The sequence below is a fragment of the Leptodactylus fuscus genome, chromosome 4 (genome assembly GCF_031893055.1).
Source record: "Leptodactylus fuscus isolate aLepFus1 chromosome 4, aLepFus1.hap2, whole genome shotgun sequence".
NCBI classification, from domain to species: Eukaryota; Metazoa; Chordata; class Amphibia; order Anura; family Leptodactylidae; genus Leptodactylus; species Leptodactylus fuscus.
Window position 1 is genome coordinate 123,886,845 of NC_134268.1, and position 14,161 is coordinate 123,901,005.

At 45.6% G+C, this 14,161-nt stretch overlaps 1 protein-coding gene across 7 annotated transcripts in view; it reads right to left on the bottom strand.

Moving 5' to 3' along the window:
• LOC142200564 (uncharacterized) overlaps positions 1 to 14,161 on the bottom strand; it is a 129,971-nt gene that overhangs the window by 18,391 nt on the left and 97,419 nt on the right. For all 7 annotated transcript variants that reach the window (XM_075271008.1, XM_075271005.1, XM_075271006.1 and 4 more), the window contains 3 exons: positions 10,226 to 10,342; positions 8,697 to 8,751; positions 2,661 to 2,676 (listed from right to left, as the gene is read on the bottom strand). In XM_075271008.1, the coding sequence (XP_075127109.1) occupies positions 2,661 to 2,676; positions 8,697 to 8,751; positions 10,226 to 10,342 (188 nt within the window). The remainder of the gene's footprint in view (positions 1 to 2,660; positions 2,677 to 8,696; positions 8,752 to 10,225; positions 10,343 to 14,161) is intronic.

The window sequence follows — 14,161 nt, forward strand, 5'->3', positions numbered from 1 at the left end:
CCCGGGAGGCAAGAGCCCTGGCCCAGACAACTACACAGCTCAGCATTTCAAGGTCTTGAAGACTGAGCTGACCCCGCCACTTCTGAGGGCCTTTAATTCTATCTCCCCTGATGTAGCCTTCCCTCCCTCCAAGCCCGTATTACAGTCCTTCCTAAGGAAGGCAAAGACATATGCTTTGCTCTAGTTACAGACCAATCTCACTACTCAATATGGACGCTAAATTGTATGCCAAACTGATAGCTAACCGGCTTGGCCCACACATGGGGGACCTTGTTCACCCTGATCAGGTGGGTTTCATCCCCTGTAGGGAAGCCCGAGACAACACCCTGAAGGCTTTCTCCACTATCCACCACGCCCAACGTTCGCGTACCCCGATGTTATTGCTCTCACTGGACGCGGAGAAGGCCTTCGATCGGGTGGATTGAAGGTTTTTGGAGGCGACTCGGTCTCAGATCGACCTCGGCCCGGCTATGCTCACCCATAACCAGGCCCTCTACAACTCCCCCATGGCACGGGGTCAGAGTTAACGGTTCGCTCTCCTCTCCCTTCACTATACATAACGGTACCCGTCAAAGCTGCCCCCTGTCCCCTCTGTTATACGCTCTGGTCATGGAGCACCTCCTGGTGGTGATTAGGAACAACCTTGATTTGAAAAGCCTGAAGGTCCGCCACCTGCACCTCAAAGTCTCTGCGTTTGCGGACGACGTCCTCCTTTTTGTTAAACTCACTTCCCTCCCTTCTATTCTCAAAGAAATTGCCACTTACAGCTCCCATAGCAACTACAAAATTAATTTGTCTAAAAGTACCGCGCTTGAAGCCTCCTTATCTGTGACGGTCCTCGGCACCCTGCGCTCCTCTTTTCCATTCAATTGGTCTCACAAATCTATCAAATATTTGGGGGTACAGCTTCACAATAACCTCGCGGATTCTTAAGCCCCTAAATTTCCTCCTGATCTTACGCACTTTACAATCTGATCTTGAGCACTGGGATGCTAGGGGTCTCTTGTGGTTGGGACGCATCAATCTCCTGAAAATGAACGGTCTTCCTCGTTTACTGTATCTTTTTCAGACAGTCCCCTGCATTCTCCTGATGTCCTCTTTCTCCACTGTTAGACAGGCCTTCAACAAATTCATTTGGTCGTCCAAGCCCTCGTGTATTGCGTGCAACACCCTATCCGGACCCAAGTGGAGTAGGGGCCTGGCGGTCCCGGAATGCTCTAGGTAATTTCTCGCTGCGGTCAACTCGCGTATTCTTGATTGGCACCACTCCACCCGCTCTAAGCTTTGGGTTGCTCTGGAGGAGTCATTGAGCCCCATTCCTCTCACTGCCCTTCCTTGGCTCCACAGGAAACTTTGGGCTGATAGAAAACTCTTCCTTTTGTTGCACGTCAGACTTTGGGTGTGTGCCGCATTTTTGGTGAAGTGCGGAGACTCTTCAGAGATGATAGTCCTCTGACCCAAATCTCGGGTAACCCAGATTTTCCAGCGGCATTTGATTCTCCTTTCTTAGGTCACCCTCCTGCCAACCCTATTCTTCGTTTCAGACATGTTACGTCTGCCCTTCTTCCTTGCATTGAACTGCTGGTCTCTGCGCATTGGCACTACTCTCAGCTTTCCCATTTGTACTCCTCTCTGAAACACACTCACGATCATCATAGACCCCTTCTCCCACTGGAATACCTATGTCTCTCATTGATCCCTCCTGCACACACTGTTTCCCACTTGTACAGCTTTTTGATGGAGGATCTGAGAGCACTCTGCCAGCCTTTATTGGGGGGTGGGAAAGGGAACTGGGGGTGTCTTTCCCCCCCAGGTGTCTAGTCATCTGCCTTCGACATGTGCCATAGATTCTCCATTTCCTGTAAAGCTCAGGAGACTAATTACAAAATTCTCTCCAGATAGTACAGAGTCCCGACTCTGCTTCATGAAATTTACCCCTCCACGTCTGATAGGTGTTGGAGTTGTCTTCCACTGAACGTGGCGCGATGGCCCACATCTGGTGGGGATATCCCCTTCTGTGTCCCTTTTGGACTGGGGTGCGAGGGGTTATTACACAGGTTACTGGAGTGGTTCTGGGGGATGATCCTGCTCCTCTGCTTCTTTCCTTATTTTCTTGTAAGTTTAGGAAACCGCAAGCTCCTGGGATTCATGCTAGTGGCAGCGAGGTTGGTCATTCCAAAGCTATGGAAATCTCAATCCCCTCCCACGTTCCTTTCCTGGCTGAAGTAGTTCCTCTATCTTCATACAATGGAGGATATGCTGGCTGCACTTCATCCCGGCGAAGGGCTTCACCAACGGACCTGGCTCCTTTGCAACCTTTTCTACTACTCTTCTGATTTCCGCACCCTCTTCCCCTCTGTACCCTTGTAATGCTGTATGTTCTTCTGGTTTTCCGTGTTCCTCACTACAATATTCCCACATTTAATGTTTTTGACACTTGATGCTCTTATTTCACGTTAACTGTTGTTTTGGCTCTACTGCGTCAGAGTTTGCCCTTCGCCCCCTTTCACTTCCCCTCCCTCCCCCATACCCTTTATTCTGCCGCTCCCTCGCCCCTTTCCCCCCCCCCCTCCCTCCCCTATTGTAAAATATTTTGAAAAAAATCAACAAACTTTAATGTTAAAATTGAAAGTTTTGCCATTAGGAAACAATTAACTTACCTTGTTTTCTTTCTTTCTGTTAAAAAAAAAACAACAAAAAAACGCAATTCTTTAATGTGCTGAAATAGTTGTAACACAAAACATGCTAGTGCTTTTTTTTTTTTTGTTTAACTGCTTCAAGTATTATATCCACATTATTCATATTTATCCTCTTTTGAACTTATCATTTATATAAAAAAAATATAGTACAAATACACACGTTAACAAAATTGTTAATACCCCTCATTTAATGAAAGAAAAACCCACAATGGTCACAGAAATAACTTGAATCTGACAAAAGTAATACCGTGTTTCCCCGAAAATAGGTCATCCCCCCTCCCCCCACAAGTAAGGCATGGGACGGGGGAGGGCTGACACAAAAGGTTTGTGCAACAAAATATTAAGTTAAGGGCACCATCATTTCTGTCCAGGCCTCTTTCATGAGTTTTATTTATTTATTTTTAGAATTCTGTCGAAGCATGGTTGAAAAGCAATGTCTGACTTTCATTTATTCATTTTCATATAATTTTTATGTGTTGTTACTTTGGTCAGATTCAAGTTATTTCTGTGACCATTGTTTTTTTTTAATTTTATTAAATGAGGGGTACTAACAATTTTGTCCTCATCTGTATATGGTGTGGGCAGATGTACCATACAATTTGGACACTCAACAGATTAGCTTTATAAATACTCTTCATAATAAAAATGGTATTATTGTACGAAACATAAAAATCCTTTTCTCGTTGTATTCACTGGAAGACAGCACCATGGGTATACATTTAGCCACTAGGAGGCTAACACTAGGAGAATGAAAAGCTGTCAGCTCTGCCTCTGGGCTATACCTTCTTACAGACACTGTCCTTAGTTAGTTTATACCACAGCAGTAGGAGAAAGACACCAAACAGCAAACAAGAACACGGAATCATCAACCACCAACATGTCCGGAAAAGAAGCAAAACATCTTGGGCAGGAACAATAGGAAAAGGGCGGGATCTATAGCCCTCAGTGAATACAACAAGAAAAGAATTTTACTGCGAGTACAAAAATCCCATTTTCTTTTTTTGTTATTTCTCTGGGGGACACAGCCCCATGAGATATCCAAAAACGGTCCCTGAAGGCAGGCATTACTTGGCCATGTGAGCAGCCTAGCACACAACTGCAGCAGAACCTTATGACCCAACCAGGTATAACCAGAGGCCACAGAATGGATATGGGAAAACTTAGAAAAAGTGTGGACCAAGGCTTAGGTGGCAGCCTTCAGACTTGGACGGCTGAACCCTGATGCCGAACAGTCCAGGAGGCTCAGACAACTCTTGAGAAGAGAGCCATCGCATGGAAGGGCAAAGCCCCACCCATGAGTTGATAGGCCTCCTTGAGTATGCCACTCCCTGTAGCAAAGTCTTCATCTGAGGCCGGAAGGCCAGAGTCCTCAGAAGAAGAATAGAGAAGGCATAGACCTGTCTTTTAAGAGAAGAAAGTAGAGGACCTTGATCCAGACTGTACTGGAGAAAACGAGGATCCTGGGAAGAGAAAAGGAGAGCAGAAGACAAATGGTATTCTCACACAACCAGCCACAAGACTTCCACATGCAATGGTTGATCTTGGCTGATTGGGGTTTCTGGTCATTAAGCATGGTCTAAATAACAAGCTCGGTAAGCCCACAGTGTCTCAGAACCTCGGCTTCAAAAGCAAGACTTTTAAATGCAGCTGAGGTAAGGTGTAGTGGAACAGGATTCCTATATACAGATAGTCGACCTTCAGCAAAAGAGGTCAAGGAGCGTCTGCCAACAGGAACATGAAATCTGGATACCAGGCCCGGTGGGGCTAATCCAAAGTTACAGGATGGCTGGAACCCCTCGGTCTAGAGCTTCTAGAGAATCTGAGGAAGAAGAGGAGGGAAAAGGTACAGAAGGCATAAGTCCGACAAGGGAATCACAAGAGCGGTGACAGCAAAAGACTGAGGGAAACTTGTGGTTCAGGCGGTAGTTCTGAACAAGATTACCGGGCTACTCATGAATCCCAGGAGGAATGACCTCTGCAACAAAAATGAGCCACAAAAGAAGCAGAGAAACAGAAAGTGAAAAGAGGAGGGAGGTTGGTGCTAGGACGCATCAGAGAATTGCAGAGGGAGACAGAGTCCTCTTCTAAAGGAAGCATAGTAGCCTGGAAAAACCCACACTATCATGGGGTCCACCTCGAGGGGCTCTGACAACACAGAGACATGCTTGTCTGGAAAAAAAGGACGTCCGACTTCCAGAGGAAGGAAGGGGAAGGTGTGGGTGAAGCCATTATTCCATCAAGATATGGTCCACGCCCCAAGATTGGGGGAGGCCAGAGAAGAGCGGTGACTGAGGTGGAAAGAGATGTCCTCTTGAGAAGCAGGATTCGGGTCCTCAGATCTGTAGAGTTTCTCTCACCGCATTGTTGAGCATCTGCATAGCAGCAGATATAAATGTACCTAGTTGATACTCTTGGTTGAAGTCAGGGGAGTACCCAGCAGAAACAGACTATACAGTTGGAGACAGGGTTCCGGCTGTCAGATTGGAGCCATGATCTGGGTGCCCAGAGGAAGGGAAGGAGGACCGTTGCTTATGCAAGGACAGCTCCTGGAAATAGAAGGAAGAGGGTGCCAGGGAGAGGCATAGAAGTTGCCAACTGAGTAGTGATCTGGGAAGGCAGCTGTTCCAAAGTTTCCACTTCAGACTTATTAAAAGGGGTGTTCCCATATCAGTCTTTCAGCTGGGCTGCGCGCAGGATCTGCTTCTCACTTCCTGTATTTCTCTGCCCCTTCCTCCCTCTTATTGAAAGTACACAGAATGCTTCTGCAGGTCAGATAATATGTAGATTCTTGTACAGAACAAACAATTACCTGTGTGTTTACATGGAGAGATAACTGACTTGGATTTATCAGATAACTCAATTATCTGAACAGATTGCCCTAACAGTTAGGGTGAAGTCACTTGTTCTATAGGTCCCTGGGTATGGTAATGCAGTGTAAACAATTGGGGGAATAAATTCACATACCAGTCAAACAAAGCAGAATATATTTAGGAAAAGCCTTCAATTCACATAAGCTACCAGTATAGATAGGATCATTGAGATGGTACAACTGCTTTAAGTCTGGCAAGAGTGCATATGGCCCATGTAATGCCAGGGAATTAAAAAGGGGGTTAGTAAGGTGTCCCCCATATAAAAAAAAAAAAAAAAAAAAGAAAAAGAAAGAAAGACCACTACGGCCCTAGGGGGGAAGGGTGGAGTAAGGCTGTGGACATGGGAGCCCTTTAGTAGGCCCAAAAGGAAGCCTGGGTGAAGGTGTTGGCGATCGTCATACAGGGCTACCTTCTAATACTTACCTGTCTGGCGTATTCATGCGCCACAGGGTCACACTAGCGGTGTACCTCGTACATGGGAGTGGGGTCACCGGGGACTGGGTGACCAGCAAGGTGCTCTCTTGCAGAGTGCTGCACCCACAGGGGGTGTGACTAGTGTGGTGAATGTAAGACAGAAAGACATCAGTCAGGTCATGTCTGACTCCTATGGACTAACTAAGCACATTGCTCGTGAGAAAGGTATAGCCCAGACGAGGAGCTGACAGCTTTTCATTCTCCTAGTGTCAACTTTCTAGTGACCAGGTCTATAGCCATGGTGCTGTGTCCCCCAGTGAAATAAATGAGAAATTGGATTTTTGTACTCACATGAAATGTTTTTTCCCCTCTTTTAAATGTAGATTGGGAGCCCCATATAGGGATCACAATGTACATTTTTTTTTTTCTCCTATCAGCATGTCATGGGAGAACATACAAACTCCTTGGAGGTGTTGTTCCTGGCGGGATTTGAACCCAGGACTCCAGCACTGCAAGGTTGCAGTGCTCACTACTGAGCCACCGTGTTGCCCCATGGAAATCCCTTTCTTGTATTTACTGGGGGCACCATGGGTTATAAGCTAGAACAAACGAAGGCGAACACTAGGGTATATGAAAAGACGTCAGCTCTGTCCCTGAACTATACCCTTCTCCTCAAACACTAGCCAGTTTGTAATGCAGAAGTAGGTGCTTGAAGAATCTTACAACCCAAACTGGCATCAGCAGAGGTCACAGAATGGACCTGATACAATTTAGTAAATGTATAGACAGGCACAGGTGTTTGGCAACAGTCTTCCACAACCCAGGTCTGCAGACTGCCCAGGTGGCTCCAACAGATTGCACTCACCTGAAGAGATGTTGCCCTACCCTTAGCCATCTATGCCTCCCTGACTGCAAACCAAACATTTTTTTTTTTTTTTTTTTTTTTTTTAAATATGGAAGCCTTGGAGGCAGCTAGGCCCTTGCAAGGGCGCTCAGTGACAACAAACAAGGTGTCCAAATAACGGGATGGTCTCAGAGTCAAATAGACCTGAATTGCCCAGACCACGTTGAGGCGGCAAAGAGATCATTCACAGGTAAGTTTGAGATCTGGACAAAAAGATAGCAAAGTTATGTCCGCATTGATGTGGCTATGTCCGCATTGCTTAAGAAAGAGGAGGTGGACGGAGAACAATCTTGTCCTTATCGAACACGCAAAAGGAAAGCTTCCGAGACAGGACAAACCAACTAAGAGACAGTGCTGGTGGATATGATGGCCACCAGAAAGGCAATTTCCAAGACAAAAGGAAATGAGATATCTCACAAAGGCTCAAAGGGAGAAGCCTTAAGCAGCTTTAAGTCAAACATGGTTTTCTAGAATAGTAAAGAGAAATACAGTGGGCCACTTCCTACAGAAGGCCAGAGTCTTCTGAAACAGAATAGAAAAAAAAAACCCCAAAACAAAACATACCCCTTAAAAGAAAGACCAGACCAAGACCAAGACTCCACACCAGATTGTAGGAAATACAGGATTCTTGGGAAATGGAAAGCGGATGGAATTCATGACTTTCACACCACTGTATGAGTGCTTTACAGGTGTAATGATAGATTTTAGTGGACTGAGGTTTGTGGGCTTTGAGCATAGTCTGGATGACAAAGCTTCAGAACCTCAGATTCAACTGTCACACCATTATACACAGCCGAGGTAAGGTGGGGGTTGAATAGCGAACCCTAGGAAAGGAGATTGTGCTGGAGAGAAGCAGGAACATGAGGTCTGTGCACCAGGGTCTGTGAGGACAAATTCAAAGGACCAGGAGGCTTCCTGCATTATGGTTAAGTTTCTGGTGCTGCCATGATAGTTCAAGTAGGCAATTGCCGTGGAGTTATTGGTCTGGATTTTAACTGGAAGGCCTTAGAGAGTGGTCCAATGGGAAATAAAACCAAGGGGAGGAGTCAGGCCTAGTCACAGTAGAAGCTGGGGAATGAGTTATAAGGCTATGGCTGGGGTGTCAATACAACTTGAGGTAGAGAACAGGTTCAGGGGACATGGCCATGGAGGAGAAAAGGGGCCGAAGAGCTCACAAAGGCCGTAATTGTGGCGAATGAGAATCAGCTGCTGAAGGGGAAGGCAGGAGCTTGGAAACCAGGAACCAGGGAAAAGAGAAACCCCTGTGGGCCAAGACCTGGAGAGCAACAGGTCAGAATGAGAAAGAGAAGGGCAGGGAGAGCCTGGCCCTGAAGAAGAGGGTGCAGGATAAACTCACCTAAATACAAAGTCTGTGTATGTATGCGGATGAAACTTGCTAACTAGTGAGGTGGTCAACAGAGTGCAGTGCCTGCGAGGGGGTACAACAAATTTGGTGTACATATCAACAACTCCTCTACACCTGTAAGTGAACATAAATTTAAATATGACAAAGCAGAAGATCTGCAAACAGGTCATGTCTGCCTCCTGCAGACACTAGGCTAAAACAGGCTATCATCGTGTCTGAGGAGGTTTAGCTTAGCGGAGGAACACCTTTTGATATTTCCTCGTAATCAGCCTCCTAGTGACCATACCTATGGTGCTGTGTCCCCCATTGATAAAAACAAGAAATTCCCCAGTGAGTACCGCTAGTCCAAGAAATTGTGTTACAGTGTATTTGACCAAAATTTGGTGAAACGTTAACTTTACTAACAGAAGTTATAAAGACGGTAAAGTAAAAGGCACACCCACTTTTGTCTGCTGTCCTTAGAGTGATCATAGTATCCATCCATATAGATGGATCCATCTGAAAAGCATACAAAAAAATACAAAATTCTCAGCACTAAATTTTTTTTTACAGTTGATAGCTGTGTTTAATAACCTGACAAAGCCCTGTTGTCTTGATGTATTTGAATCCTTCTTAAGTTATTGAAAAAGTAAATTCAAATTTGCATCAATATTTGATTTGAGAAGACCTGTGCAGATCAACTACGACCATAGATTTAACTCCACATTACCAAAAGTCATATTTTATATATATATATATATATATATATATATATATATATATATATATATATATATATATATATATATATATATATATATATATATACACACACACACACACACATATACATACACAGAGGCGAATATATATATATATATATATATATATATATATATATATATTTTAATTCAAGTTGTATACGACATATGTTGTGATCATGGTTATGTCGAGCTTTTTTTGCGTTGGTTACGTTTTGGGATGAACCTCGCGAGATTCATTTAATGGGGTATGTCCTTTGGTTTCATTTGAATGGAACATAGCCCAGAGAAGGTGATCAAACATAAAACAAGATGATATTCAACTCTACTGGGCTCCTGTGCAACTCCCTGCTGTCTTCTGCGCTTCCATCTGATGTCAGGGACTGCGATTGGCGTCATGTGGCATCATTATGCCTAGATGCAAATGTTGCACTGACACAATGCCGCATTATCCATGTGATCGCTGAAGCTCAATCACAGGGCTCAGCAGTTCCCGAGGACAGGCTGAAGCGCCGAAGACATCAGGGACTCGCACTGGGGAGGTGAGTAACACTTTGCATTTGTTTTTTTTATTTGCTCACTTTCCCTATGGCTCCGCTTATTATACTCAGGGGTCTGAAGAAACGCCCAGAGTATAATAGCAGTTTGGTTCGGAAGTGAAAATGAATGTTTTCCATCACTACTGTAGGTAAATTAGTTTCAGACATGGGACAAGAAAAAACTATAGCTGACAGAGACTCTGTGTGGGGCATCTTCAAAAACTCTGTGGGTATGGGTAGAATGAATGGCAGATGTTTTGGGAAATGGGAAAGAAGCTGAGAAGAACCAATACAAAGTCAATAAGTAAAATAATGTAACTGAAATTGTAGCCTGAACAGAATACATGATGCAATCTCAAAAAAGAGAAGAGGAACACACTTATCTGTTAAAATGGTTGCCTGTGACACAGCCATAGTCTGCAACTATATGATTGAATACTGTAATAACCAATAAGTGCTCCTTTACACTGACTTAAAGTACTCCTGGTTTATGGAACAGCATCACAGTGACTGCCCAAGCTATCTTGACACAGAAAAACAGATTACTCACCTATTACAACAGGGCCAGTCAGTCACACACCACCACTTTGTATGTAGGGTTCAAATTACATTTTTACCCTTTTCATAAATACCTCTATAGATATTTATTCTCAGAAAACTTCAAAATGTTTTTTAAAACTCAATTAAAGATACCATGTACATCTTTGTTCCCTCCTCTCGTTCTATCTCCAAAGCCATTCTTCTTATGAAAAGAGATTGATCTTCTTTGCTGCTAGACTGAGCTTTTAGAACATAAGGATATTCTTTTGCCTGCATTGTAAATGGAAATTTAGACAAAATCAAAAATATGCAACACTAAGTGAACACTAAGGCTGGGCTCACACAAACGTAAGCTAAATCCGCAAATGGTCTGCAATTGTGGGTTTTCAATTGTGGACACCTTGTATTCAGTGCGGCCTCTTACACCACCAGATATTTTATCCGTGGTGTGTCGTGCCGTGACAGAGGTCCACACTGAATACCACAGGTCCGCAAAGTCACGAACACCATGGCACGGACTGTCCCATAGAACTCTATGGGCGTGTGCTGTGATGAGGATATACACTGAAGATACATCAGTGTATATCCACAACTGCGGATGTCACCATTGCGACGCTGAAGCCGGAAGTTATGGCAACACTAAACACAGCAATAATAGACTTAAGATGGCCACCATCCAACCATTTGACTTTAACCAGGGGTTTGGGAGTATGTGGTGACATCAGTTTTTTTTGTGGTGTGTGTTGTTTTTTGCGGATCTGCAAAAAACAGAGCCTTGCGGATGCACTTTGCGGATGGACACAGTTGTTTGCGGAATGACTTTTTAGAGTGAAATTAGTGTTGCTGATCGGCAACATAGGCTCCGCAGATGTCCGTGTCCTGCCGCACTCGCCCATAGAGTTCAATGGGCGAGTCTGTGCAGTGCCACAATTCACGGCCATTACGGACATGTCCTATAAATTGCGGACCACGGTTGCGGCCCAGCCACACCACGGATAAAATATCCGGTGGTGCAAGAGGCCACATTGAATATAATGTGTCCGCAATTGAAAACCCTCAATTGTGGACCATTTGCGGACTTACGTTACGGTCGTGTAAGACCAGCAGGCTGGTAATTACGGTACACACTAATACAAAATACTATTACAACATGAAAAGACTAATAGAATAGTAACCAAACAATGGTAGGATATAAATAAATGTATATGCCTATGTTGTAAATAGGAAACCAAAAGTCAGCATACCCAGATTAAGTAACACAAACAGTCATATTGCAGCTGCAGAAAAATGGAACAAAACTGGACAAAACCAAGTCCATACAATAAGTCATGAATATGTGACAAGAGGATAGAATACATAACCATGAACCATAATGGCTAAATGTATAAACACGTACCCATAGTGTACTACTGCGTCCGCAACGCCATCAGATGGCGCATCCCAATGCTCGTTTTGGCGACAGTGTCTTTTTCCAGGGGTCTGCAGCCAAAAACATTTAGCACAATCCGGGGCAGCCAAGCCGCCTGTCCGTTTGGACCTGGCGATCCGTGGTGGCCCAGCAGCCCAGATGAACTTGCTGAAAGCCTGCCCCACCACTGAGAAAAACCGAGATGGTAGAATCACAGGGCCAGTATGTCTATACAACAGTCGGGGGAGGACATTCATTTTTAATAAGTTAATGCGGCCCAGCTAGAAAAGTCCCTTGGTGTCCCATTGCGCTAGGTCAGACTGCAACATGTGGAGGATCGGGAGAAAATTTAACGAGTAGGTATCCGTCAGATTATTGCACCCCCAAGTAATTAATAGACTTAGAGGACCACGAGAATGGAAAGGAGGAGCGCAGGGCACCAAGGACCATCTCCGGCAGGGAAACATTAAGGGCAGTACTTTTTGTTAGGCTAATCTTATAGTTACTGTAAAACTTATAGACACCGATTTCCCGCAGGATTGAGGGAAGGGAGGTGAGCGGATGAGTAACAAAAAGGAGGACATCGTCCGCGAATGCTGATACTTTTAAATGGAGACCAGAGACCTGGAGGCCCTTGATGTCAGGGTTGTTCCTGATGGCCACCAAAAGGTGCTCCTTAACTAGTGAATACAGCAGCGGGGAGAGGGCATCCCTGCCGAATGCCATTATGGATAGTGAAAGGGGAAGAAAGTGAGCCGTTCACCCAAACCCAAGCGAGGGAAGAGTTGTAAAGTGAGCAAATGCGAGCGAGAATGGCAGGGCCGAGGCCTATCTGAATCAGAGTCGCCTCCAGGAATTAACTCTATCAAAGGCCTTCTCCATGTCTAACAAGAGAAACATAATAGGAGTCTGCGAATGCAGAGAAGGCCTTCAGAGTATTGTCTGGAGCCTCCCTACAGGGGATAAATCCCACTTGATCGGGGTGCACAAGGTCTCCCATGTACAGGCTCAGGCGGGTCGCAATCAATTTGGCGTACAACTTGGCATCAGTATTAGGCAGGGAAATCGGTATAAAACTAGGGCAGAGCAAGGGATCCTCTCCCTCCTTAGGGATGACTGTGATGTGGGCCTGGAAAAAGGACAGAGGAAAGGGTGTGCCAGGGGAAATGGAATTAAAGGCCTTCAAAAACGGCGGGGCTAACTCGACATTTAAGACCTTAAAAAAAAAACGGGCCGTGAAGCCGTCTGGGCCTGGGCTTTTACCACTCAGGAGAGAAGAGATACCCGATTCTAGTTCCTGAATAGAGAACGGAGCCTCTAGGAGGGTCACGTCTTCACGCTGAAGGGACGGGAGGGCCGTGGCAGCTACATATTGAGATAGAGAGAGGTTAGGGGTAGGGACTGGGTGGACAAATCCCGGCGGGCGCAGGTGGTAGAGCGAACTATAATAGTCCTGGAAGGCAGATGTAATATCATCTGTAACATGAGAGATGGCACTGGAAGGCCTCTTAATGGCCTTAACATTAGAGGCCACTTGGCGTTCCCGGACCGCCCGTGCCAAAAGGCGACCCGCCTTGTTGCCCCACTCATAGAAAGAACGTCGGCCCAATTGCCAGAGGCACTGCTGCCTACGCTCAAGGAGAGATTTGATCTCCTGACGCTTGGTCGTCAGGGAAGTGAGGGTAGACTGTTGGAGGGATTGCTTGTGTTGAGGCTCCAGAGTTGCCACATCACCCAAGAGGGCGGGGTGCTTCTGACCAGCCTCCCTCTTAAGGCGCGCACCATGTTTCATCAGCACCCCGTGAAGCACACATCAGGGCTTCCCATTGTACCGTCGGTGCGGTGAAGGCACAAGTGTGGTCCTGAATAAAGTGAGAGGAGGTGAGCTTCAGATCCTCTAAAGGTATAGAGCATCGAGCAGGAGTGACTCATTCAGCCTCCAAGTATTTGAGCGGGGGCAGGAAGACGGAGGACAAAATACACAGAAGATAAGGGGAGTGATCAGAAACAAATGCTAAGTCAATCCTAGTGACAGTCACGAAAGAAAGGAGAGCATTAGAGAGGAAGATATAGTCAATTCTACTGCAAGAGTTGTATGGGTGGGAGAAGGAGTCGTCCGTGTCTGTCAGATAGAGGATCCGCAAGGCGTCGCACAGGAGCATGGCATTCAGGAGCTTCCTGACCTTATTGAGACCTGCGACCTACCCGCTGAGGTGTCAAGAAGGGGATTTGGAGGGAGATTAAAGTCCCCATACACAATGAGGTGGTCCTTAAAGGATTGGAGATCGGTCAATGTGGACAAAAGGAATGGGACCTGGTCAGAGTTGGGAGCGTATATGTTAGCAATCATGTAGACAGAACCCGAAATTTCACAGGCCAGGAACAGGTATCTAGCATCCCAGGCAGAAATGGAGTCCGTGACTTTAACTGGGCCATTGTTGTGAAAAAAAATGGCAAACCCTCCAGTCTTCTGTGGGCTACTACTATGAAACCATCATGGGAAGTAACGGTTCTTAATCAGGGGAACCCTTTCAGATAAAAAGTGGGTCTCCTGCAGGCACAGTATTTGCACTCTACGTTTGTGGGCGTCATAAAACCTGGGAACGCTTCTGAAGGATGTTCAGGCCTTTGACATTAAAAGAGGAGATAGAAATATCCGCCATGGAGGGTGGAGGGGGGTG